At 44.0% G+C, this 27429-nt stretch overlaps 1 protein-coding gene across 11 annotated transcripts in view; it reads left to right on the top strand.

The window, feature by feature from the left end:
• Nucleotides 1–23766, top strand: part of MICAL3 (microtubule associated monooxygenase, calponin and LIM domain containing 3) — a 160519-nt gene extending 136753 nt beyond the window's left edge. For all 11 annotated transcript variants that reach the window (XM_035903349.1, XM_035903358.1, XM_035903348.1 and 8 more), the window contains 5 exons: nucleotides 434–541; nucleotides 1304–1397; nucleotides 17781–17880; nucleotides 18836–18909; nucleotides 18994–23766. In XM_035903349.1, the coding sequence (XP_035759242.1) occupies nucleotides 434–541; nucleotides 1304–1397; nucleotides 17781–17880; nucleotides 18836–18909; nucleotides 18994–19178 (561 nt within the window). In that variant the 3' untranslated portion in view covers nucleotides 19179–23766. The remainder of the gene's footprint in view (nucleotides 1–433; nucleotides 542–1303; nucleotides 1398–17780; nucleotides 17881–18835; nucleotides 18910–18993) is intronic.
• The last annotated feature ends 3663 nt before the right edge of the window (nucleotides 23767–27429 follow it).

Consider the following 27429-nt stretch of genomic DNA (forward strand, 5'->3'; position numbering starts at 1 on the left):
TTACCTTATACTGGTGTAACTGTTTGTGTAGACATGCCTTTACCCTCCTTTAAAATGAAATCAAGGTGACCCCCCCCATGTGGTGCTCACTGATTTACCTAAATCCATTTGGCTAAACCTGTCGTGAAATAGAATAAAAATTTATTAGATATTTTGGGAGAGGTGTCATTAGCAGCGGAAGACAGGGGTGGGACATTATGTAAAAATCACAGTTTTGCAGTTGGCTTATATGCTTCTTCACTCCTGATTTGACCCTGAAATTGTTGCTCACTGCACTGTGAACACCTTTGCCTACAGAAGCTTGACTTTTGACACGGCCATGGCAAAGACAGAACACCTCCCTTCTGAGCTTTTGGAAGAGAAAATGGTCATTCCTCCCCCCCATACCTCTGAGCATGCAAATAAAATCTGCCCCTGTTTTTCCTTCCTTCAGAGAGCCTATACAGAAGAGGAACTGAATGCCAAGCTGACACGGCGAGTGCAGAAAGCTGCCCGTAGACAAGCCAAGCAAGAGGAGCTAAAGAGGTTACACAGAGCTCAGGTAATGTCTCACAGTCTTCTTGTCATGGCAGACAGTTAACTCTGTGTGAAAGCACCATGATTCTGGCATTCCTCTGAGGGTGTCAGAAGAAGATCCGGAGATGGAACTTTCTTCTATTTCTACACGATTGTCCCTGCTCCTACTGCCTCTTTCAAATGTGATACCATGTCACAGGCATGGGAGGAATGGCTAAAACCTATCATGATAGTTTTACAGTGAAAAAAATAACGACCATAACACCTTTATAGCTGGAGATGAGCAAAGCATCATGCACTGAATGGAACAGCAATAGTCAGATGATACCTGATGAACCTGCACTTGTCATTGCTTTGCTAGATTATGCTGCTGGGTGGACTGTTACCAAATTAACCTTTACTTACCAGAGAATCTGTTGGAAAGCTGCTGGCATCTTCTATAGGTGATGGGGTTTGTTTAAAACTCGAGACAGGGGCTCAGCTGACTGAATAACATCACCTTTAACTTCAGTGTTTAGGAAGGTGATCGGAGTTGTAGCAAATAAGTGAGTATCAAGGTGTTTGCAAAATTAAGAGATAGGATGCAAGGGGCGGGGAGGATGCTGTCACTGGAGGGACTGTGGTGCTAGCTTTTGAAGCAGTTAGCTTCTGGCAGTGTGTTGTTGAATACAAATACTTGTTTCTGAAAAAGCCAATATGACTGAAGTCACGTAGCGCTGAATGAGTGCTGTAGACAGAGCAGGAGAATTGCTGGTGGTGAGTTTCTGCTCCATTCTTCTCTGAACAGATCATCCAGCGGCAACTTGAGCAAGTGGAAGAGAAGCAGAGGCAACTCGAAGAGAGAGGGGTTGCGGTGGAGAAGGCTCTTCGGGGAGAAGCAGGTATCCATCAGAACTTGGTTTGCTATTTAATGTTTTCTTATCAAGTGCTTGTGCAGTAGTCCATAGCTGCTTGGATTTTAGAGGCAAGTAGGCCATTATAGCCTAGAGATAGAGCCCAATGTGAATCCATTCTCCCTTTTCCACTATCTTTTTGAGGCCTTGTTTTTCCTGTGTTTCTTCTAATTCCAGGACTTCTCTGTTGGCAGAGACTTAGGGAATTTCACTTATCTGTGCCTGAGGCTTAGGAGATAATTCTCCAACTATTAATAATGCTCCTTGACTGTTTCTGCATATTACTGGATGTTGCAGCTAGAAATTGCAGGGGTTTCCTAGCTGCAATTCAACATAAAGCTGTTACTGTAAAAGAACCCTGTTTGTATGTTAAGGAAGTAATTGTGAAATTGTGTGTGCTTTCTCTATTGTGTTGGATTATCAAGGTAGTGTCCTTACAAGGGACCATCACAGAACATCTTCCTCACTGCACAGCCCAGCACACTGGCTACTTCCAACAGCGTTGTGCAGAGCAGAAGTGCACACGTGTACTGGAAGGTACCCATGTCAAGCTGTTAAAGGAACGTTACGTGTACCTGACATTAAATTAAATGAGTTGCATCTGATCTGGCAAGCATATGAATGGAGGAGTACTTGGTTCAGATAATGCTGGTAGTAGTATAATGATTTGGATAAAAGAATTCTCAATTGCAAGGAGTCAAATATCCAACAGGCAAATGCAGTGTGCGTATACCGGACAGGCCCAGGATTATGTACCTGATTACAAGGGTCAGAGATCAGAGATGGTAACAGTGGAACAGGTGTTTGGAAAATGTTTTGTCTTGTTGCTTGGATTGAAGAACTACTGCTATGCCTGTGAAGATGGAACTTGATTAAGCAGTGAAGTTTCACCAGAGGAAAAGTCTGTTGTGACTTCCCGCCAATTACTACTTGGCCAGGATTAGGTATGTTTGATGCTCCATAAGGGTGTGCCAAAGCAGCAGGACTGAGTGGTTGCCAAAGCAAATAGGCACTACAAGTGTGGAGAACAATCCTGAGGACTTCAGTGGTTTTGTGATCTGACTGGCTTTTGCATTTGTGGGTTCAGAAACATAGCCTTGTGCAAAAGCTCTTTCTCTGCGGTGGTGCCTCCTTCCTTATGCTGTGTATTTCTGTGTAGCCCCATTCCATTCTCTGGCCTGCCAGTTGCTGCGCTTACTAAACCCATCTCTCTTACCTCTAATTGTTCTTTTCCTTTTTCTTCTTTTCATCTGGAAGTCCATCTTGATTATTCAGCTGCTAAATGACTTTCACATAAGACATGTCAGCACAAGTGGGAAATCTCAGCAGCTGGGAGAGCATTCTTCATGGTGGAATGCTCTCTCATTGAAGAATGATAGAAGAATGCCTAAAAAAACGTTCAGAGGGGACAGAATATAACCAAGAGTAAGAAATGGTATTTTATATGGAAGACTGTGGAATTAAACCCTTGTGTAACTAACTTCTCACTCCCAGCTCCCCCAAAATGGAAGCAGTCTTTGATGAGCTTCTGTATTTGTGAATTTCCTAGCAGAATTACGAAACTGTAGGTCGCTCTTTGCAAAATGAATCTCTTTTCTTCAGGAAGCCTCTAGGTTATGCTTTGCTCTTGCAACATATTTCTGTCAACAGATCATACATTATGGTTACAGAAGCTTATTCACTCTTGGCTTAATTCACCAGCCTGAACTCTTCCAGTTATTTCAGGGGATTAACAAGAAACACATTCTGTTGGGGTGGGGGGGAAGGGGAAAAGCATGTTCTAACCTGTTGACTGAAACACAAGATTAAAAATTAATTCCATGCTTCACCTCTTTAGCCAGTCTTGCATGGACATTTTACACATATTTGCAATAAAATAACTGAATTTCTTCTTTTTAAAGTCTGTGGCATCACGTTCCATAAGTACAATTAATTTCTGCCTCCAATAGCCATTAATTATTCAGCAGAGCAGTATAATTTTCTTGTCGTCTGCCTTGCCTAAGATACTGACCTAAGAGTGACCGCTGCATTCAGTAAGTACCATTGTGTAAAGGTGTGGAGTCATGGTCTGGTCTCTGATCGGTCCCTCCCGTAATGAAACCATGTAAACAAAAGATTAAAAAGGGAAGGACAGTGTATAAAGTGGTGGTGTCATCTGAAGAAAAATTCAGTATTTTGTAATGATTCTCTTCTTTTTCTGTTGTAGAAAAGATAGGAAAGACCATCTGAACTACTTCTCTGTGTCATTTATCATCTGTTAGCATGTGGCCCATTAGTCATCTTTTCTGTCTGTGAAGAATTTCAAATTTTGCTTTTGTAGAGGTCTTCCATTAACTTTAATTCCTCCGATCTCTGACCTCTGGACCTCTTTCTGTTTTTAGAAAAAAGTGGTAAGAACAAATACCAGTACTGTAGGTAAGAATTTGTTTATTTTGCTTCTCTCTTCCATCCATTTTGCATCATCCTTAATATGTTCTTGCCGAGTGACTTATACTGAGAAGGCTATCAATAAATTCTTCCCAGCGATGCCCTGCTGTCTTCCTGAGAGATTACAGTTAATTTAGATCCTAGCAGTAGGTACAGACGGCTCAATACTCTTTCCAGGAATTTCATTCATTATCTGATAGTTGTCAAGCTGGAATATTCGACTGATCAGACTCAGAAACATTTGGGACATCACTGTCAACTTTAATTTTGACAAATAATTGCACCTTCTTGGCTACCTCCTTGTCTTTTCCTTTTTTAAACTGGCTCAGCCTCAGGCAAAGCGCAGTTGGTCTTTTATTCTTTTAAAAGCTAAATGCTCAAGCTACCATTTACCTTCTGATTCAGAAAATGATCTCACACCCTATGATTACTTAATTGCCTTAATATGTTCTCTCTGATTATCTTTGACAATCTCAGCCTTTGATAGTCACATTCATAGCAAGAATGAATGATTCGGAAGATAAGCTCTATTTCAGGGGGCAAGTTTGTCATATACAGGTGGTCTAAGCTTTTGTCATCCCCTTTTTTTCTTCCCACCTCTCCCCTTTCTTTTGCATCATGGTATTTCACTGTGTTGTGGTTTACACCCAGCCAGCAACCAAGCCCCACACAGCCGTTTGCTTGCTTTCCCCTGGTGGGATGGGGGAGAGAATGAGAAGGGTAAAAGTGAGAAAACTTGTGGGTTGAGATAAAGACAATTTAATAGGGAGAGCAAAAGCTGCGTGCACAAGCAAAGCAAAGCAAGGAATTAATTTACCACTTCCCATGGGCAGGAAGGTGCTCAGGCATCCCCAGGAAAGCAGGGCTCCATCATGAGTAACGGTGACTTGGCAGACAAATGCCATCACTCCAAATGTGTCCCCCCTGCCTTCTTCTTGTGCACCCCCCACCCACTCGCTGGTGGGGTGGTGTGAGAGGCAGAAAAGGCTTTGACTCTGTGTAAGCTCAGCAGTAACGAAAATGTCCCTGTGTTATCAACGTTTCCAGCACAAATCCAAAACATAGCCCTGTAGGAGCTACTACGAAGAAAATTACTCTATCCCAGCCAAAACCAGCACACACTGCAAAGGTAAAGTAGGATAATGTCAATGAAGAATTTTCCCATTTTTCTGGGGTGTCCCAAGAGACACCTTGGATGGGATTGCTATTAATGTAACAGTACTTTGTATTATAGTGCATTCGCCTGTTTGGAGATGCTTATGACTTTGAATTCTTGTGTGGATTTTTCATTTTTCTCAATTATTAACTTAAAAATACAACAATCAGAAATTTCTGGAGCCCTTTTTTTTCTCCCTTAATCCTCCTTTAGCAAAAATTTTGATAGTCATTTTTAAGAGCTGGGAAAATGTCTCCTACTGTTAGATCACTACTGAAAAATTTAAGAGCCACCTCTTTACATCAAGTCAATCATATGCAGTGAGAAATAGCGCTCTCGGTACTCCCGTCTGTCGCTTCCCTAAAGAAATGTTACCCAGTGCTAGGCTCCTCGTGTACCTGTCTCTAGCAGCTGTGGACGTACACGTCTCTGTTCCATACACTTCTGTGCAGGTTCTGGCATAGGTACTGCATTAGCAGAAACACACATACCCACCTTTCTACACTGAGGCCATTCCTTCAGCGCTTGGCCAGTGCCTTCCAACCATCTGCCATACACACACGTCCTCCACTCAGTCACCTGCAAGAAATCAGCCCTTACACCTTTCCTGCAGCTGACCTAAGAAATGACACTGCTTCCTTCTGACACATTGCTGGGCACGAAAGCAGCAAGATTAGTTCTGCTTTTCTCAACGAGAACAGGAAAGACATCAGGGTCAGGTACTGGTGCAGACTGAAATAGGTGAAGTGTCTCTGTGTAGACTTTTTGGTTTTTCCCCTTGAAAGTCCTCGCCTGGCCTGCTGGGAATTTTCTCCTCATCTTCCCAATATACATGTTTGTGATATATTTGTGTGTGTGTGTGTGCATATATGTATATATACAGAGAAAGAGACACATAATTTTATATATATATATATGCCCATGTGTATAGCTGTATATTTCTTGTTTGCCTTTTTCTTGTTTCTGTATGTCTTTTTCTCATATATTGCTTTGATTGTGTGGGGCTAGGGTGGGTATCTGGTTCAATAACTGTCTTCACCAATTCCTTGTTGTAGACTATTGGGGAGAGTCTTATTACAGTGACCTCATCGACTTGCATCTGGGTGGTATGTATAGCTGAACCTCCCGCTGACACTAACCCTGCTGACACTCCTCCCCACTCCTCCCTTCACCTAATTCTCCCATCCTTGGCTCACAAACAAGAAGAAACAGCCCTTGCACATGACTGGCTGTAGCAGAACCCCTTTTCCAGCTCAGGAAGAGGAGATCCTGGCATGCTCCACAAACCATGTGTAAGGCTCTCTCTTCTGTTTTCCACAGTGCTCAGTGCTGATTATTTCAAAATGTACTGTTTTCGCTCCAGCCACCTTCCCTGCTAGCAGTGGAAGGTCGTTCTGGTTTTTTTGCTTCTCCTTTGCAAAGTCCAACCCTACCATTGAAATCCTCTTTAAGAGAATATTTCAAAGTGAAGGGGACAGCAGAACTGACCTGCTCCCAAGAGCTAACAGCACTGGAAAGGGTTAGTCATGCCATTGCCTCCCTCTTCCCCTTCTGAGGCTTGTTTGTGTCTTCCAAGAAAGCCAGAGCGTGCTGATGATCTAATGAAAACAAAATGGTTCCTCGAGGGACTTTGGAAATCCTTGTAGATGACAGATACTTCTTTCTTGTTTTGTCTTACTGTAAGGTTAGGAGAGAATCTACTGTTGAGAGTTCCAGTCATTTTTGCTGGAATCTGCTGTAAGAGTTTCCAGTCAGCCCAGTTTGCATCATTACACAGCTAATAAGCTTCTTGCTATGTTATTTTTTTTAATATCCCATTTAGTGCTAAACACATGTTCTAGTGTTTGGCTCTTCTTTTCACTTAGCAGTTATAAGCTGGTCATCACTCTGCACCCTGGTTCAACATTTCTTTAATTAACATTACTTCCTGAATCCCTTAATAGGTGGATAACTTTTGGGTTGCAAATGGCATTTGTTTAGCATTTGCCCATCTTGAAAATTAAAATTCCCTTTGCTAGTTTAATCACCCTAAATCTATTCTTATAAAATGAACATATCTGTCAGCGGATCCAAGAGAAAGCAAACTCTGCTTGGTTGCCTTGTCATCTGAGGGTCTCGTTTCATTTGTCTTTCAGAGCATAAAGTTGTTTGCTCTAAGCTGTGTTTTTGCTGAGGGAGTGCATTACAGTCCAGCTCCGCAACATGGAAGATCCACACGCTCTAGGCCTCATCCAAGACTCAGCACTAGAAGTCGTCACCTGATTTCATTGTGTTCTGCCTTTGATCCTTCAGTGTAATCTTGCCCAGGCTTTTAACTGTCATTTTTTCTCCTCCTCCAGGGGAGGCTGTCCCACATAGTATCTGTCTGTAGCTGTCTGTTGGGAATGACTCCAAATTGTCCTGGCACAACAAGCTTTTGTTGAAGAACATCCACCCAAGTTCAGAATATCCACCTAAGCTCAAGTTTCAGAATGGAAGACTGTTCTCCTTAATAGACTTAATTTGTTGCCCAGTTCCCCTGTGCTAATTTTGATGTGATAGTCCTCTGTTAGCCCTGTGCTTCATTCACTTTCAGTCCCTCTGGCATTCTTCCCTGAGGTGTCGTCTGCAGAGAGACTTTGAACCCTCTTTCTAGCGATGCCTGTCAGGGCTGGCACATACCCTTCTGAGCATAGAGTAGGAGCTGTAAAAGGGTTGACGCTGAATTACACTTAACAGACCCTTATCCCTATTTAATGCTATTTCCACTATACCTCTCCCTCCTCCTGCTTCTCCTCCTAATGCCTCTTTAGAGACAGCAAGCCCATCAAAATCACTAATAGTGGCTTTAAGAAAAGCAAAATAATCTTTACTTAAAGGGACACTGTCACTTAAAAAATTATTGTGTTGCAGAAAATCTTAACTGAAAATTGAATCGTTTATCTTTTTTTGCATGTTGGTTTTTTCCATTTCTCTGAGCTCAGACAGTTACCCCAGAGAGGTCATTTTTGATCTTCTGTAACAGGATGGTTTTATTCATGTGGTGACTCAGTCACTTGGGCTTCCAATAGTCAAAGACAATGTTCATGTTTTTTTAAAAATCGTTGCTATATTTTAAAACTGTACCAAGCTTCTGCTCATCTCAAAAATACCTTTTTCGAAACAAACTTTAAAAAACTGTATTGGGCAGTATCCCTTTAAATGCAATAAGCCAGTATAGCCTGCTGGAAGTATGTGGCTTTATAGTACTGTTTCGTTGCCTCTGTAATATGCTTTATATTTGCTTTTGGGGCTGCCAGAACACTTTTGCTAGAAGGGACACATTGCTCTGATGGTACTTGTCACTATTCAGTGGCAGATGTAGAGCTCGGCTCCAAAATTAACATGTCTGCACAGGATGCTGCATCTGGATGGAGTGCCATTAAAATCCCTGGAGCGCCGTGTGGCTGCGTGGTCCTGCTGAGTGCTGTAAGCAGCTCGGATGGCTGTGTAGTTAATTATTCTACTGGCAACTTGTGTCTCTGAGGCATAGGCATGACTCTAGAGTCATGCTGTCAGTAGAACGATAAGCAAAATTGCAAAATACCTTGAAAAGTTATCTGTAAATTGGTAATAATTTTTGAATTATTTGAATTTTTGAATCATTTATTCTGTATTTTCTTTACGCTATGAGTTGCGGTTACAGATTGCGCAACAACTTCTGCAAGGGAGTGGTAACTTCTGACATCCTTGGTCAAGGTCCAGTTTGCAGGATTACAGATTGCTATCTTAACTACCCCCGTTGCTCTGCTCAGATGCCATAATCCTCTCTTCCTGTTCTAAAATGTCATGTACCGTTGCTGTAAAGCAGATGTTTCATTTCACGCTACAGATGGTGGTCACATTTCAATTCTGAGTAATTATTCCTATGTGTATATGCAGTTATGTTAAAAGAACATCACAAAGGTTGCAAAGTCAACTGAAATTAAGATTTGGTATTATGTTGATATATCAACAGATGTGTGACCTTTTAGATTCACCGCAGAGAACTCTGCTTCATGCCCTTATGGAATAACCGATAGCAATGCTAGGTTGCCATCCTCTGTGTAGATCCTCATGAAGAGGAAATGGGACACGGTCAGTGGATTTCACAGATGTTTGCTGGCAGCTGGGGGAATGGTGAGACTTGAAAACACTGTTTCTGAGCCAGGCGCTGGAAGGATATAGTGCTCTAGTGGATATACGCTCTTTGTCTGTTTTGTTCCCTCTTTCCAGACAGTCCTTGTCCTAATCCTGTCTTTTTCCGTCCAAAGCTCCTCACCCCACTTCCATTTTCATTCTCAGTCCCAGTTTCTGCTTCTCAGGCATTTCATTTTAATCCTACCTTCTTGGCAAAGAAATCCTCGTATTCTACCCTTCAGACCTCCTGTTCACCCCCGCTGGCTAATCCCTGCCTCTGGCCTTCTCCCAAAATTTTTGGGCTCTGCTCCCTCTTCTACCGAGAGTTATTTGTCTGGAAAATTGTAGGTTGTATCTTCTCCTCAAATCTGCCTTCTCCTTTCACCCCTTACCCCTTTTCCCCTCTCCTTTCTGTCTCTTCTCCTTTAGTAGTTTGCATTCTTAGTATCCTTGCTTAATTAGTCCCAGCCTCAGTTCCTCCTTAGCCACCGGTTCCTTGTCCCAGTTTGCTCCTTGTGTCTGCCTGTGGAACGTACCTCCCTTCTCCCCCCTGCGTTCAGATGGGCTGCTTCCTCTGCCGTGCACCCAGCAGGGAATCACTGAGGAAACAGCCCCGCGCTCCCACCTTGCTTTGCTCTTGGCTGGAGTATGTCAAGGCAGGCAAGAAGGATGTGAGGAAGAGGGCTGGTGTGTTTGGTAGTGCTGATTTCAGACCTATGTTCTCCCTTCTTGACAAGAGCCTGGTGAACATCAGGTAAACGGGAGGGAAAAAAGTGCGATTGTAGGGTTTTTTTAATTCTTTGTAGTTTGTTTAAAGCATGCTTTACACAGCTTCACTTTTTCCTAGCTTGCTTAAAATGCTTGAGCTGACTATATCCTTTAAAGTCCTGCAGATCTAACTCTGCAGGGCTGGAGTCTGATACACTCAAGTGGGAACTGTCCGATTTCTTGTGATTGGTAAACACAGCTCTCCTGGAAGAGGAGTGGAGTTGTAAGATAAACATTGTTTTCGCAAGCCTGCAGCCGCTTTTGACACTGAAGTGAATTGGTAACATGTTTTCTTTGCTGAAGATTTGCAGCAGGAAAGAGCACTTGATAAGCAGAACTTGATCAGTGTAATTTTGAAGTGCCTCAAGGTCTAGTACAAGCAGAAGACTTCTGTAGTCATTTCTGTGTGTGTTCTGCTCCAGCTATTGCTTTCCCTAGTTTCCTTCACCCTACCCGTCTTTTTTTTCCCCCCCTCTATTCTGCTGGATAAACAAGGGTGTGGTTCAGTTTGTGTGACAATTCAGTGGTCTGTGAGTTTTCCCCAGGTTTCTTCTAGTGATGGTACTTTAGAGAATATTATTTTTTACACAGTCTTAGTACACTTAGGTAAGACACACCGAGTGATGTGCTTATGGGATAGTTGTCAGAATCCTTGCCCTCAAGTTTATAATACCTGCAGTTATGTGGATGCTGTTCTCCAAGAGGTGGCTTTCTGTATTCTGCTCTTCTACAGCACTGCTGTTGAACAACTTCACCAAATGGTAAAGCTGGAATGCTTTATTTTTCAGTACTCAGGTTTCTGACCATAACTGATTTTTAAAAGGTGGGAAAGAACATTTCCTGTGATCAGTGCACAGTTTGTCTTACTGATCTCTTTTGGACTGATCCTTATTTTAAGCACTGAGTTAAAATTAGAGCTCTTAGTCTGCCTGCTAAATGAGTGATGGAATTTGTTAGTAGAATAAGAATTTCTAAAGTGTCATGTAGTTAGCTTGTGAGGTCAAGTGCCAGCATAGTGGTTCAGGAGAACTGAGATTAGCCTCAGAGCTGGATTTCCTGCCCGGGGTTGCTGATTTCCAAACTGCCCTGGTTAGTCAGCAATACAGAAGTCAAAGGCTTTGGATGCAAAGCTTGCAAAGGATGTGATCCCATGTGGTCTGTGGTATATCTGTTCAAGTCATTTTGATTTGCAGTGGCTCACCGCTTCTCAGAAATCTTCACAGGTCTCATACCACAGAACACAGGCAAATAGTGAAAGGGATCAGTGTGAGCTGTAGCTTAGTGATAATGGTGTCTGCCACACCAAACTTTCTGCTGTGCTTTCTTCATCCTGATCAATGATTTTTACTACTGTGCCTCACATTATGAAGAAGTGTTATGTAGCTACAGCTTTGAAAAGGAGAAAACCAGTCTGAAGTATTGCTCTTTAAACAATAAGTAGATGAAAAGTAGAAAGGAAGACAACAGTCCAATGTAGCTTGTGTAACAAAGAGCAGCATACAATGAAAAGGAAGGTACGTTTTCATGGTGGCTGCACAGTTTATGTTCCTTGTTTTGAAGAGGCTTTGGAGCTACGGTATTTATTCTTGGCCTGGCTCTTGGTTTTCACCACCGCAGCAACATCTGCAATCCCTCAAGGGTACTATGACAATCAAGGTCTTTCTTGTCATGGTTGCACGAAAGATTTCCCAGGAAGATCTGGGAAAGGCTTCTTTTCACAGAGGCAAGACAATTCCAGTTACTTCATTGATGGGATGTGGCTAATCTGCAAGGCAGAGCTTCCACCCCTCCAAGATGTTCAGTGTGCTCAGGAGCTGGGGCACACTCCTTTCCTGAACAACCTGCAGCTCCTGGCTCCCTACTGATCAACCCTTGTGCCCTACTGAATGCCTCTGCTTGCCAGCGTCACACGCATTCAGAGAAGTTGGTTTGTGGCACTGAAAAAAGAACAACTTGTGATGAACACAGGCTGTTGGCGGCTTTGCCTCTCTGGGAGAAAAAAAGTGACAATTTTCTGTCCAGAGGCCATATTCACACCTCAGTCTCTTGCTGACACCACAGACGGAACCTAAGAAGTGGATGGTCACAGAAATGGTTCTTCTCTTACCCTGCAGCTCCTCCTGAGCGAACCACTTCAGCGGGGCGGTGGGTAGCTTGTATTGTTGCTGCCAGCAGCACTCTTCCTCCCACGCTGTGGATGAAGAACTGTGTTGCCAGACCTGGCCTAGGGTTTTTGGTGGTGGAGGAGACAGAAAGGGGATTGGTTTGGTTTTTGGTTTTTGGGGGTTTTGTTTGGGTTTTTTTAAAATTTGCTTATCAAACAAGTTTTTCCCATCTGGCCCTGACTCCATGGCCAGGAAAATTTCTTGCAGTGATGACCATATTTTTAATTTAATGAGCCCATAAGGTTGTGATGTCTCTTCTCTAAACAATAATACAATACTACTACTATATACTGTAGGATTAGTGGTGGCTTTGGGAGAAGTAACAAGACAAGTAAGGGTTTTAATGATGTAATTGGAGAAGTGATAAGGGCAAGGTAGATAAGACACTTTTTAACACCGTATTGTGAACCAGCGTATTGTATAGTTCTTATTCTAATACTACTGGGCGAGTTCAGCAAGGGGCCTTTTCTTGAAAGAGTTCATCTGAATGGATGGTAAAAATGTGTGACATGGGATACTCTTAAAGATTTGTTCCTGTCAGTGAAAAATCTTTCTCCATTTCAGGAAATATGGAAAAATAGTTTTCCTCTTAAAATTAGAAAGTTCCTATTTCAGTCCACTTATGGCATCTGTATCACATGTATCGATACTCTTCATTAGCAAGGGTGGGGAGGCAGTTTTCATGACTATTACCTTAGAGAAGTTTTCAAAAATATATTTAAAATCCTACTGCACGATAGGTATTTTAGAGCATAATAATTGGTGTGGTTTTCACAGCTTTAGAGAACTATAAGAGGTAAGTTTTCAGGTTGCGCTTTACTCTGTCTTTGCTGTTTAGGACCTCCAGTACATAAGGAACACTTTTTAAAGCCTTGCTACTCATCCTGGGCTGGACAGAAGTTGTTTCCAAAGCAATTGTAAGAATCATATCACCTGTATTCACTGATGCAACTATAATTTACATCTGGAGTAATTGGAAGGGATCTTAATAGTACAGGTTATGTTCATTATCTTACTGAATGAGAATGTCAACATTTCCAGTAACAAGACTATTGCAGATACCATGGACTTTGTAACTTGATTCAAGGACACGTTTTCCTTAGACTAGAGTGGGAGGATGATATTTCTTTTAGAAAATAGCACAACTAAGAGCAAAGGAAGAAAAGACAATTGCAGGGAATGGGTTCTGTATTGCAGCCTCCTGCTATGTAAGTCCTGTGGCTTTTTAGTGGAGACCAAAGATGGACTCTTCTCCTAGGATCAGACCATTTGCTCACTGATGACAAAAGTTAATAGTTTGTGGTCATGTCACAATGAGATGACTGGCATTTTCACATACCAGGTATTTATTTTCAGATCAAATATGGCAAATTGGGTATTCCTCACCAAGTCCATGGTTTGAACTGTATAAATATAGCTGCGTTTGAGTTCTCAACATCGCCCCCCCCACACACAGAGACAAAATTCTGAATGAAATCTCAAACCTGAAAAATCAAAGTGGATTTTTCTATATAGTTAAATGTCCGTCTCCTGATCCCCCAGCACCAAGTTAGAGTATTAAAGCATATATAGAATAATTCATGCTGAATAAGATAGGATGTGAAATAAAAAAATATAATAGGTATCATGCACTAAAAGCTCTGCTTCGTGTGGAAGCATATTTTTCAGAGTGCCTTTGCAGTTCGGGGTTTTTGTTGTTTGTTTTTGCTTTTGTAACCCAATCTGTGAAATGGGAATTGTAGAAAAAAAGCCCTAGTATTTTTTCATTTTAAATGAAGAAGTTGGAAAATTCTGAACAACTAGAATTCAGGTTCTACTACTGTCTACTACTAATGTTGGTACGATGCTTTATTTGTAACTGTCGTACGGCCAACTGCGGCCCCTCTCCTAATGTTGTCCCTTCCTGCTCCCACTGCAGAGGTTTCTTCCTGTCTGAGAAAGCCGCGCGGCTCAGTCACAGGCTTTGAAGCTGATGTGCTCTCCCTCTCGCTCCAGTGTGTCCTCCCGTGTGCTGGTCTAGTTCTGTGATGGTCCCTTCTAAAGCCTTTCCAGTTCGCTGGCAGTCTAGTTCTGTAAAGCTGTCTCCAAACTACGTATATCAGAGCTCTGCTGACTTACCCAAAATGAGTGTTATTCTTACCATATTATTGTTGTGGAGTTTATGCCTCTTCCCAATGCAGAAATGCCTCCTCTTTATAGGTGCAGTTGTGCACTGAGAGCAGTAAGTGTTCCATTCTGCTAGCTCTTGACGTTTCAGGCTCATCACCTTCCCGGTGCATATGTTCTCCTGTAACTATTAGTGATGCTGGTTTTTTCCTACTGTTTATCTCTGTAACGTCAAGTACAGCTAAAAAGCAAATTCTCAGTGTTAAAACAGCTGAACCGTTTTAGAGATGAGAAATGTCTGTCCTTCACTGGGAGACAGAAAAGATGAAAAAGATTCAGTAAGTCACTGATACTGGCAAGACTTGTAAGCTTTAAAATGCTTTGTGAAATGAAAATGTCAGGGGAGAGCTTTAGATTCACCGTTTTAACTCTGCGAGGCCCTCAGTTGGTCATTGCCCCCGCAGACCCTGATGTGAATCGCTTTTTTTATCCATGTAAAAGACTTTTCCCCTCTAAGCACAACAGTCCAGTTGAGTAGATGTGTACGCACCGTACTTGACACAGCAGATCCTGGCAGGCTGCTTCCACATGAATCAGATCATCCCTGTGATGTTCCCTGTCTGAAGAAATTATTTTCCATTAAAAAGGACACTTTTACCATCAGTGGATGCTGCCATGATGATAAGAGCATGGTCCTGATAAAGCTTTAAGGTAGGGTGGCTGCTTACAGCTGGTGTCTTATGCATGCAGGCGAGACTTTTTGTAACCCTCCTTGAAATTTGGCATTTATCAGCAGGAGTTAAATACTCATCTCTGCTCGTCCTGACATCTTGTTCACAAACCTTTCGGTTAAAGACCATGTGATTGGAAAATGTACGTTAGGAAAAAGTACAGTAACAATAACCTCCTGCCTGGTATTTGTACAGCTCAGTAAGAGTTCACCAGTAGCTCAGTCTACCTCTTACCTGTTACCTGTGCTTATTAGGGACATTATTCATCTGTAGACTGTATCCCTTGTTTCTGCTTCTCCATTTCTTGTATTTTTTCTTTTTCTTCTTGTGTTTCCTTTCTTTCTCACTCTTACGCTTTTTGTCCTTTGCTTGTCTTTTATTTCACCCCTTTCCTCCTCTTCCGTTCCACTTCCAACTTCCTCTTCCTCTCCTGCCTCTTCCTCTTCCTCGTTTGGTCCTATTGAAGTTGAGCCCAATGCCGGGACACCACGTCGTAGACCTCTCTCCTTCTGCCCTTGCTGTGCCCACGAAGGTAACGTAACCTCACACGCTCCCTGTTCTCCCTGACCACAGCTGGGTTGTCATAGCAGCACTAGTCAGCTAGTGACCACAAGGCCCCCAGCCCCATCCCCAGCCCTTTTTCTTGCTGTGTCCCCAAACCAGCCTTCTCAGTAGCAACCTGGTAACCAGCTTCTCTGAGCCTGTGGCAAGTTAGTAAAGGTACAGTATCCCTTTTGCTAGTCCCAGCTGTGCTAGGGAAAGTGTAGCAACTGGGAGGGAGATTGGGCAGCCGTGGTGGGAGCAGCAACGTCACACTTGAAACTTTCTGTTTTCATTTGGTGGCTTCAGTTTCAGTTTCCCTGTTCCTCCTGAAAGATGTTTGGAAGGTGGGGTAAGGGAAGAAAATCTCCTTCCTTAAGTGGCCTTTTGATTAGTATATACGGATGAAAGGAACACTGTGTCTTTATAAGGACTGGTTTGCAAAAACATCCTTGAACTTTTAAAAGCCAACAGACCTTTAAGCTAGACCAGTTTTCCCTCATCTGTCCCGCTGAGTGCATTCTCTAACTGTCCCAAATGGAGTTTGCCGTAGAGTTTCCATTGCCAAGGCATGGGGGAAGGGGTCGTTTATGTGTGTTCATGGTGTAATTCTGCTAACCACTTACTCTGCTTTCTGTGGTGCTCCCTCACATCAGTTGTCAGTGCTCCCTCTCCAATCCTCCCATTATTCCTCTGCTCATTGGCTGTTTACAAATACTTACGTATTCCATAGGTCAGTAGCGTTGTGGTTTTGGCTTTTTCTTAGGCATTTGTTTTCTATACATCCTGGCATCAGAAAGGATGGGGAGACTTCCCAGTGCTTTCATGGCGCCACAGCACTGGACATCTGCATGTACAGTCTCCCTCTCCTGTTGCCACATGGGCACATTGTGCAGAGATGCTCAGAAAGGAATGCTTGGAACTGAGCAACACACTGCTATAAAGTCCACCGAGCCAGAGGCTCTTAGGGTGGTACATCCGGGTCTGGTGTTCCCCAAGGGTCTGCTATTGCGATTTTTCAAAGGCAGGTATCCTCAGCCCAAGCTGAACTTTTCGTAGGAGTTGTAGGCTCTCCTTTGTTTAGTTCCAGTGCAGCACTTCTCTGAGATCCTGAGGGTGGAGGCAGGGCACAGGTCTGAATTAACTAGCCGTCAATGTGGTATTTGCAAAGTGTTTCCCAGAGTTTGAATAGTAAGCTTGCTGCTCAATTATTTTTAGCATCAAAATGGCTATTTGAGAGTTTTTGCTCTTGATGTAGATAGTTTGTATCTGTAATAACAAACACAGACAGGGATGTTAATTACTTCAGGTTGCCTAGGTTACGTGCCGTGCAAGCTGGTAGGATGCAGCAACCCAAAAATATCGTTGAGCTTGATTTGAGGCCTTGCTCCTGCCTCCACTTGCGTGCAGGCAGGCGCATTGCTAGTGTCCTTGGCAGCGTCTGATACAAGCCACAGTGTTGACCTGCAGGTAGCTCAGCGTGGAATCGGTGGCCCAGACCAGGTGATTGCTAGGACGAGCTTCCCTGGTAAGCTCTTGCATTTGGTAAATATCAACAGAAGGCTCTGGGAACAGCGTTCTGCAATTTATTCCACCTAACTCCTGACAGATATGAGATTCATCAGCGGACCACTGAGTAAGCTTAGGAGTTGGTTTTAAAATAAATGAAATGCCAACTAAGAGTTCTGTACTAGGTGGCAAAGGCCTGAGGTATTCTGCTTTGATATTAGCAAATGTGTCTGGGGATTCTTTTTCTTTCCAGCACTGATGTGCAATACAGTAGGAGTAGTTTCCGTGTTCACTGTGCAGAGGGGATCTTCAAGATGGATAGATATATGTGGCTAGGAGGAGTAGTCAGTAAAGATTTATTTAGCTATCGGAAAAAGACAAGATGTTACTTTTGGCCAGTAAAAGAAAAGATTAAGGATGTGCAATTGAAGAAAATAAAGGTCAAACACATGGAGCAGTAATTGAATCCGTTTTTTTGATGAGTATACATTTAAGTAGCTGGTATGAGGATCTATAAAGCTCTTCTAATGAAAGGGAAAGTGAAATACAGAAGTCTGGGCTTTCTGCAGTAAGAGTGAGGAAGAAACAAGCAATCACAAGAAAATCAGAAAGAAAAAAAAAATCGGGCTCCAAAGAGAAGAGAATCCTTTTGGAGGTGACTTCCACTCTTCTGTGTGCTCTAGGCAAACTGAGCGGACCCGGCTTGGGAGTGCTCTGGCAGCATCTTGCTCGGCTTTCTTTGCACATTTTGCCCCATTGTTGTTTTTGCAGTTTGGGCTTGTAAGGATTGCAGGGCGTTACCTGAAAACTTACCAGGTTTCTTTTTTGGCAGGTATGGGTAAGAAGGATGATCCCAAGCTGATGCAGGAGTGGTTCAAGCTGGTGCAGGAGAAGAATGCCTTGGTTCGCTACGAGTCGGAACTGATGATATTGTGAGTGAATGCGCAAAGCTTCAGATACAAATAGTATTGGAAGATCTGTCAGTACTGTCTTCCCTAAAATGCCGGGAGGTCAGCAGCCCGATTCATGGCTGAGATATGAATCCAAGTACATTTCAGAAGAGTGGTAGGAAGGAATAATAGCAATAAGGAATGAAAGTTCCAACTATTTGTGCACATGCAGAAGTACAGATGAGTGTTTAAAGCTCTAAGCCCTTCCCAAGCTGTTCTTGGATAAAACACATCTTGATCACGCAAGTGTTTTCGAGCTACGCAGAAATAACGTGTGACTCCTTCTAGTTTTGGTAGAGTAGCCAAAAGTGTTAATTCAGTCACCTTTGCCATGTGGCCCCTCTGCCTGTAGCGGGACCCCAGTGCCTCTCCTTTGGGCTCATTTGATAAGGCTTTTTTCCTGCTTATGAGATTGGGAACTTCCTCAGTCCCCATGCTGCAAATTCACTGAAATCTGTTTCTGAGTATGTCAGCTGACCCAGGCAGTGTGGAAGCTGATCGTCGTGGTGCCTGTGTCAGAAAAGCCCTAAGGTGTTGTCTGCATTGGGGTCTGGAAAGGCAATGGCCTGACATGTCCTTGGTTGCTAAGTGATTCTGTCTTTAGAGTGAGAATTGGCAGGAAATACATAGAGGTAAAGTATAATTTTGCAGCGATAGCAGAATTGTTTGTTCCTTCACACCATTTTAGATTTAATCCCACCCATAATCCACTCAGCTTTCAGTATGGCACTTCCTAGGTGAAGGTAAAGAACCTGTGATGCTGAAAGTACATCTAAATCTTTAAAAATATAGTTATATATCTTAGGTGTTTTAAGAGTTGTTCCAAAAATGCATAGCAGATATCTAGAGGGGGAGCAGAAATTGAGAATGGACATGAAGCAATGTATGGAGTGTTTTCATATACCCGGAACTTGGATTCTTGATGTTTCCTTTTCAGCGCTCGGGAGCTAGAACTGGAAGACCGGCAGAGTCGATTACAGCAGGAACTCCGGGAGAGGATGGCAGTAGAAGGTGAGAGCAAAAGGGAAATTTTCATAGACCGTGTGTGCGTATTTCTAGCCTTGTGTGTGCTGATAGGTTTTGGTATCTCTGCAGATCATCTGAAGACGGATGAGGAGCTCTCAGAGGAGAAGAGGATCCTCAATGAGATGCTAGAAGTAGTGGAGCAGAGAGATTCTCTCGTGGCTCTCCTTGAGGAGCAACGGCTTCGAGAAAAAGAAGAAGACAAGGACCTGGAGGCAGTCATGCTTTCCAAAGGTTTTAGCTTGAACTGGTCCTGAGCTTAACACATTTACCTCTGCTGGTCTGTGTTGTCCAGTTGGCCTACCCTGAGTTCGCCAGAATTACATGGATAGGAAGATGTTGAAGGGGAAACCTCCGAAGGGTCCGACAGCATGCAGGGATTTGGTTTGAAGCACTCAGAAGCCTTTTGATAAGCGTGTTGGTTCCAGAAGCTTAAGTTTTACATGTCTGCAAGCCAAGTTGAAGATAATGAGACTGTGGAGTCTCCTTGAGGTCCTATACAATGGACCCTATTTTTGTGTGTGTGGTAGGAAGGAGAGGAATAATCCATGTGTGGGGAAGGAGGTTAAGGGAAGAAGTACCCTTAACAAAACTAGATTTATGGCAGTCCATTCCTTTCCCGTTTTTACTACACCAGTTCTAATAACAGGGAGGGAAGTGGCAACCCTCCCTGGAAAACCACAGCAGCCTGTAGCAGCCTGTATGGTGGAGTCAGCTGTCCGAGAGAGCTCCAGAAGCCCAGGGCAACACCTTCTTTGCTTTAGTCTTCCTCCCCACCAAAGAAACCTGCAGTTGATCGTTATGCATGGATATGAAGACATATGAGACAGAGAAGATACTACTAGTATGTGTGATGGAACTCTCTGCCTCCTGGTTCTTAGAGAGATGTGGGCATCAGTGGACTCTCTCCTTGTCATAGCCTCCTAAACCTTCTTGCGGGGAAAAAAGGGGAGAAGAAGAGAGAGAGAAGATGCCCTTCTGCTTTGCTATACACTGGAGAGACAGCTACTGCTGGCCTTAGTCTTCACGGCCACAGCTCAGAGGCTGGTGGGCTTCTTTGTTCTGTTTTTGTTGTCACTGTTTTGACACTGGAAAATACTGACTGTGGGGCAGCGGTGAGTGTGTGCTGAGGAAGGGGTGTTACCAGGCAGCATTCCTTGGCTGTTAGGCCCCTTTTAAGGGAGAGGCCCTTAAGTGACTGACCCACCATTAAGACTTTTCAGTGTTTTTATTTTTTTTCTCTGTATTTTGTTTTTGCACATTGGAAAACGAAGCTTAAGACCTGCCTGGGCCCTCAGTCACTTTGACCCTTTTATGTCAATTAACTTATTTTTTTAATACTTGAAAGAAGATTCATTTTTGTATCTTTTAGGAAAAAAATGGATGAGTGATGGGTGTGTGTGCCTGCTACATCCTACAACTTCCACTTCTAAATTACTGGACGTTGTTACCTGTGGCTATTTATTAGTGTTCTTATTAATAATTTGATTGTTACACTTACTTGATTGTGGAGGGGGTGTTTTAACTCTATTAGAGAAAGACACTGCTGCGGATTGGTCCCTGCTTCACAGCAAGGGCAGCCTTTTTGGACCCACGGATGCATCCTGCCCTAGAAGTTTTCCTTTAGGACAAAATCCTGCGCGCTCATGGAGTTGTAAGCATCTATTTGTGTTCCTAGCATACTTTTCTTCTGCATCGCAGATTCCCTCTGTTGGACTAATAAACCTGTAATTTATTTACATTTTACATTTTTATAACAAGAAAGCCAAAACTGTGAGGTAGAAGTATCCCTTATGTCTCTCTCTCACTGAAAGAGGGGACCCTCACACTCCTGAGATACAGCTTAGAGGGACTTCGTGAAAACAAAAATAGCACATTTCCTGCCGCATCTGTTGGAAGAAGCTCCTTATGTCTCAGCCAGCGAAGCTGCTGCTTTTCAGCCAGGAGGGTACTCGTGGTAGTCATCCGTTAAGCAACGAGCAGGACATGCACCGAGCAATTCAGCACCAGTCACTGTTTGACAGATTCCCAGAGCACACTACATCCTTAACCTGTCCCGCAGAGCTGAAATAGCACTGTGCGTCGGGTATGCGTCCCATCCTTAACGAGAGGTATTAAGAGTTTTTCTCCCCTTGGGATGCTGACTGTGTTCTTTTCTTGTTAAAGATGTACTAAGCCGGCTCCCTGATGTCGTTGAGAAAGTGTCCCGTTCCCAAGCATATTCACACAGCGTACTGACCCTTTCAGCTTGAATTTAGGATGTAGGTGCAAGGTGCCCCCAAACAGGGCTGAACATCCTTTAATCTTTTGCCCCAGGACAGAAGTTAATGTGGTTTCTTGCTGTTGGCGCTCTACCTCCTTCAAAGAGGTCTTCTGTGTAAGCCAGGGTCCACGATCCAAATTCACCTCTGACTCGGGAGCATACATCGGGCTGAGGAACAATGGGTGGGACTGACTCCAGCAACCCTGAGCGGTGCTGGTTGTTAATTGTGGAAACATGTTTTTTCTGCCTCAAGCGTTCTCCCTTTATCCCCCGTGGTGTTTACTGCTAAGGCCTTACAAATTCAATCCAGACGTTCATGAAACCAAGCAGACAGGTGGCTGCAGTGCCACTTAGTAATTGCATGTTAGCGAGCGGTACCTGCTACACCAGCATCACGGCGTGTTGGCGTACCAACAGGGTGTCCAACAAGCAGAGTTACCCCCGTATGCCAGTGCAGGGGCCAGCTGCACAAGTCGAACTGGCAGCGGTAGTTTACATAGTCTGCATCTGAGGGGCCAGCGGAAGCTGGAGAGGAGGAGGGAAGAAAGAGGGAAGCCGGAAACGTAGTTTATTGTCTTGTGCAGAGAATTGGCCTCAGTCCATTTTATAGTGCACCAGGTATGAGGACCACATCTAATTTTTAAAAGACGATTGAATGTGAGCTGTAAGAAGAGAAAAAAATCCTGAAGAAGAAACACCAGTTTACTACTTGTCCCTTTCACGCTGGGGACGCTAGCCAGATCTTTGCAATGCCGAAGAGTGATACTGCTTGAGGGCCTAATGCCCCATTGCAGGGGAAAACCACATGTTCCAAAACTGAACTCTAGGTTATGCTGAAGTCCTCCAGCAGTGAGAATGAAGAGCTAACATCGTACACACAAATTAATGAAAAATACATGAAAGGGAACGTTAAAAGGCCTTTTTTATATCAAAATGGTTGGAAAAGGCACAACTTGTATTTGCTGTTCAGTTGCACTTTAAGAATATGACTTGCATATCAGATACTGGGTTTTTTTACTATCTGAATATTTTTATTCAAATTTTATATTTTTAAAGCTGCAGAAGGCTCTTGTAACCACAAGATCCCTTATTTGTATCAGAATCCAAGTAGGATGTTCTAGCTCTTTGTGCTGCCCACGTGGGCAGCAGCACGTGACTCAGCCGTGTGCATTCAATGACGTGTGTCCATTTTGCATGTGCGGGGAGCGAAAAGGCCCTCAGCTTCCCAGAAGTGGGCACGCAAGGGCATCCATCCCCACGTGACACGATCCGTACCGGGGCTGGCCCTTTCTTCCCCACAGTAGGTAGGGGGAGAGCAGAGCCTGGAACCTACCTGTGTCCGTTTTGAAAAGGGCACGCTGAGGATGGGGCAAGCGCTTCAGTCCCCTGCGGGGAAGGGAGGGGGATACCACCTCAGGAGGCAAATGGGGATGGGGGAGCGAGGACTGCTGAAACAACTGATCTGCTGTTTTCACAGTACAATTTTTTTTTTTAAACTGTTCTGTTCCTTTTAATCATGTTTTCATTAAAACTCACCAGTAAAATCCTGAGCTTCAAAGAACTATGCGTGGGGAGGTGACATTTCAGCTCCAACTTCCAGACACGTTTTTTCTTTCAGTTAACCAACACCCCATGGTCTCGCTAGGGCATGTTACAAACTGTGTTGCTGAACACATTTTAGAGCAAACCGCAAGTTTTAAAAGTCTGTCCTTCTCTCTATCCGTCTCTGCATTTGATGTAAATATTTGTTCGTATGTAAAGACACCAGTGGATCCTTGGGTTACCCCCATGGTCAAGAATCTGAGTTTTGTGCAATGCCTAGGCCTCTCTTAGAACACGGTGCTTGCATAGAGCTAGTCACCACATTTGTGTGCACTCTGGTGGTTTTTAATATTTTTATACATCCTAATCCTGAACATTATGAAGTATTATAAGTGGTCTAGACTGCATGATCTAGAGCAGCCGGCAGTTCCATTTTCTTAGCAGCTGTTCCTAAAACGCTCACAGCTACACCTTGTTTGGTTAACATTCTTTTAAAATGACTTTTCAGTTAAGCGTTTACACCAGACACCAGTGGATGAGAAAGGTGTTGCATTATAAAATCTCCTGTGTACAAACTGAAAAGCCACAGTATGGCTTTATGGGAATTTCAGTCGTCACTTGTCTGCAATAAAGAGAACTCTAAAGCGTACTAAAAACCAGCCTGTATATAGTTCACAGCGAAAGAGATGGCTGGCTCTTGACCGTTGCAAAATAACAGAGATTAGAAGCTTTCCAGAAGTTCCCGCTTTTGGGTTGCTCAGAGTACTGCTATAGGCAGGGTAGCCAGGCAGAGGAGGATGTCACTGAAAGCAGATGTGAAGGGGAGGATGCCATCTTCTGATGGCATTGCAGTAATTTAAATGCTCTGTGTCTGTGCGTGCATGCGTGTGTGTGTGAAGTCTAATCCAGGTGAAGGGATCTGCTTTGGCATCTTCCCTTTTGTATGAAAGCAAACTCTGATATTCAGATTGTTCAAGGCTTTTACGGTTGGCATGTATGGAATATTAACAGAAAAGCGTATACCCTACCTGTAAAAAAAACCCCAACTCTGTTCCAGCCTGTTTTCTTCTGTTTGGTTGTGTTTTATCGTTTGTTTTTATGCACACTTGCTTCGTTGGTGTTGAGATTTTAGCACCTCAGATGGCCAACTGAACTAAAAAAAAAAAAAAAATAAAGTCATTAATTATTTTTTCTTTTTGTTGGTGGAGTTACCGTTTGTTTCCCTTGCGTTCACTCACACGGTCGATGATTAAAGAGGGAAGGTGATCTTGAGAGGAGATAAAAAGCTAGGTGTTAAAGGGCCTGACTTCCAATTTCTCTTTTGCTGGAACACTCGGAGCCCATCACAGTTGTCTGAGATACCAACAAACCCGTCTTGATGCAGCCCCAATACACGGTCCTCTTTTCTCTGCGTTTCACATTGTTTCTTCAGATTCTCTGTGAAGAGAAATTATAATAAATAGCCAAGAAGAGGTGAACTTAATGGAAACTGAATTGTAGAAACTAGGATTTCATTTCTGTAGCTGTAGCTCACTTCCTTGGCCTGCAGTACTGGCATGAATATCTGATGCTGGTACAGCAGTGTTTAGTAAAATAAGGAGTGAATGACATCATCGCCTCTGCGCTAGTTTTCTGTGGTGTTTTAAGCCTCCACCGCACCACGCCCACGTCTCCTCTGCACTGTGCCAGCTCGGGAAGGTTAGCTAAGCGATGTGCAGCTCCGGGGCTGTGCCGCTTGCACAGGCTGGAAGGACTCAGAGGTTCAACCTCACCAGCTCGTGTGTCAAGAACAGGCATCTCGTCTGGGTATCCCCCTGTTTGAAAAGGGCAGACGTTCAGCCTAAGTGGTGAGTGTGGGGTTCAGTAAGTGTCAGGAGCTTGAAGCCCAGAGAAATGACATCCAGTCAGCAGCATTACTGTCATTAAGTAGACTGCGAGGGAAATCATAAGACTTTGTGCCTTTTTTTCAACAGGGAGAATACACACAGGATGCTGTGGAAAATCCCAGCCGGGGAAATCCCGCACAATGAGTCTTACTTTCCTGCCCACCCAACCATTTTCAAAACAAAGGATAAACCCTGGTGTTTGTAAGGTGGTTGGGTTAAAGCAGACCTATTACGGCAACAGGGGGGATGACGGGCCTCAGATTTCCTCTCGTGCAGCGCAGGGAGGCTGGGGACGGCAGGCTGCGCCTTGGGTGGCTGGAGTGACACAGCTCGCCCCTTTGTTTGTGCAGCTCTGTAGGCCGGCAGTTCTCTGGGGACGTTTCAAACCAAATACTTCTCCCTGTCCTCTTGGTCTCCTGCTTTTAAATAGTAGTGGGAGAAAGCTGCGGTTACCCGGGCGGGATCTCTCTGGCGTCAAAAGGCCAGTCCACAAGGATTTCTCAAAAGAGAAATAAATATATGGAAAGCGAGCGCTGGACTCCTGGACACAGGAGCTTGGCTCGCATTCGTGGCTTACACTGCAAACTGGTTAGCCCCTGATCTCAATTAGGGACCCAGAAGTTCTGCTATTTTATAAACTACGGCCAGAACAACCGCTCTCCTAGAGACGCCTTCCTGTATGGCTTGCTGTGGCAAAGAGCTACGCTGGCCCTGGGTGGAGAGCCCTCCGAGATCAGCGGGGTCACACTCCCTGCACAGATCAGCCACGTGTGCCTAAGGAGCAGCACCAGAAAAAGGCCCTCTTAACAAAGAGATCCCGCCGCAGGGGCCCAGCATGGTGGCAGCTGCTGCTTTCAGTTTCCATCGATAATGAAAGTACCCTTCAGGAGCCTCCGTCTCTTTCTGCACGTGGCGTTTCGTTCCCTCGAGGCTGCTTCACCCACCCTATGTTGTTCCCCTTGGCACGGAGCTGTGACCCCTCCTCACATATTCGGGTGCAGCGCTTGGGTACACAATAGCAGGGCAGTTGCTGCAGAGGGAGCGTGAACATGCCCTCGGCTCTGAGGGGGAGCATGGGATGTCAATGGGTTCATCAAGTAACATGCAAAGCCAAGACCTGATGGAGCCTCTTTTTGGCAGCAGCAGATATATATGTATATATAATGTTAAACAGCTACTCAGCCTGGTTAAAGACAATGAATGTAACTTGTCAGGAAAAATAATTAGGGGGAAGTCGTGCCAAACACTGAGAGCAAAGAGCAGGTGAAAAACCTAACAGTTTTTGAGAAGTCTTCACCATGAGTGCTGTGATAGCTGCCTACATCAGCAACTGCAGTGTGTTTTAAGTCTTGCTATATAGTAGAATGCAAACCGAATCCTGTAAGGATGCTGCCTGGGCCACACATGTCTCCGGGAAAAGCATTCTTGGAGGAGATTCCCTTTAAGAATTCAAGGAGGGCCTTAGTGCATCTTCCTCCTTTAAATCCTAAGCATCAGCAGCAAGGGAGCTGTTACCAGAGAAAAGGATCCTACAGGTGGCAACAGGTGAAAGCAACAGTGCTGGCATGCGGCTGCTCAACGGCATCGCAGCTGGCATCATCCCCCCAGAGAGCCAGAGGGGTCCTCCTGCTTAATTTTATAGGTATTACTTGAGGGAAGCGACGACAATTTGCCACCTGCCTTAGCCTGCATCCTCGTACACAGCACTCAAAATAAGGAAAGAAAAAAAACCCCGTCCAAAACACACTCCGGAAAAAGTACCATTTTCTCTTGGCATCTTTGCAACAGTGTAAATGCCTGTGGACAGCAAGTGAGCAGGCAAACGAGTATTTCCAAACTTGCTGAGTACACGGCGCTTTTCTGAGCGTCTCAGACACAGGAATCACGTGGTTTCCTGTAAGCAAAAGATAAGATCACATCTCTTTTTTTATTATTAAAATTTTCTATACAAATACATAAAATAGTCTCTATTACTCAGATACCAGAAACAACAACAACAAAAAAGCAGATTTCTCAAAAGAACTGTGTACACTTTGGGCAGAAGGAAGAGAGAGTATGTCTTTTGCCTACTTGGGGCTAGATTTCCAAGGCCAAGCTGAAAAGTTTGACAAAATAGAAACTTCCCTTCAGTTCCTTGGAATTTACAAAAGCCGGCAGATACTTATGTGTCACTTTTTTCCCCCTACATAATTACCAGCATGAAGCCACCTGATGGGTTGGCCAACACATGTCTCAAACCTGAATCAGAAGTGGCTTGGTCTTCATTTGGCGGAATTCCAGGAATTTTAAAAAGCACGTTACGATCAGCCCCTTCCTGATTAAACACCCTTTGCGTGCTCTGTGGAGCAAAACAAAGGCAGAAAGCAGGACTGTGACCCAGCCTGTTAGGAAGAAGAGCGAGCGTGACGGGAAACCTGTATTAAGCACAAGGTAAGCTTTGCTTTAAACCAAACTAGGTTAAAGCTGTAAGGCTGTATTAAAAGAGAAGCTAGTTTAAGTAGAACTATATTAGACCCATAAATCTGTATTAAATGAAAAGTTAAATTTATTTGGCAGGGAGGTAAGTGGTTATAAATGGGACACGAGGAAGCTTAGGACAAGAAGCACAAGGTGGGAACCCGAGTTCCAGAACAATCCTGCCAGCACGGGCGCCAAAGGCCCGGGCCTGCTTTACCCCCAAGCTGATCTGTCTCCGGAGGAGGCAGTGCCGGCGGGAGGGGAGCTCCGCTCGGGGAAACCCCCGGCACCGGACGCGGTTTGGGGTCGGTTTCACAGCCCCCCCGGCTTGCTCCGAGGAAGCGCCGGCCGGGCAGGCAG

Source organism: Egretta garzetta, unplaced genomic scaffold (genome assembly GCF_000687185.1).
Source record: "Egretta garzetta isolate BGI_Z169 unplaced genomic scaffold, ASM68718v1 scaffold511, whole genome shotgun sequence".
NCBI lineage: Eukaryota > Metazoa > Chordata > Aves > Pelecaniformes > Ardeidae > Egretta > Egretta garzetta.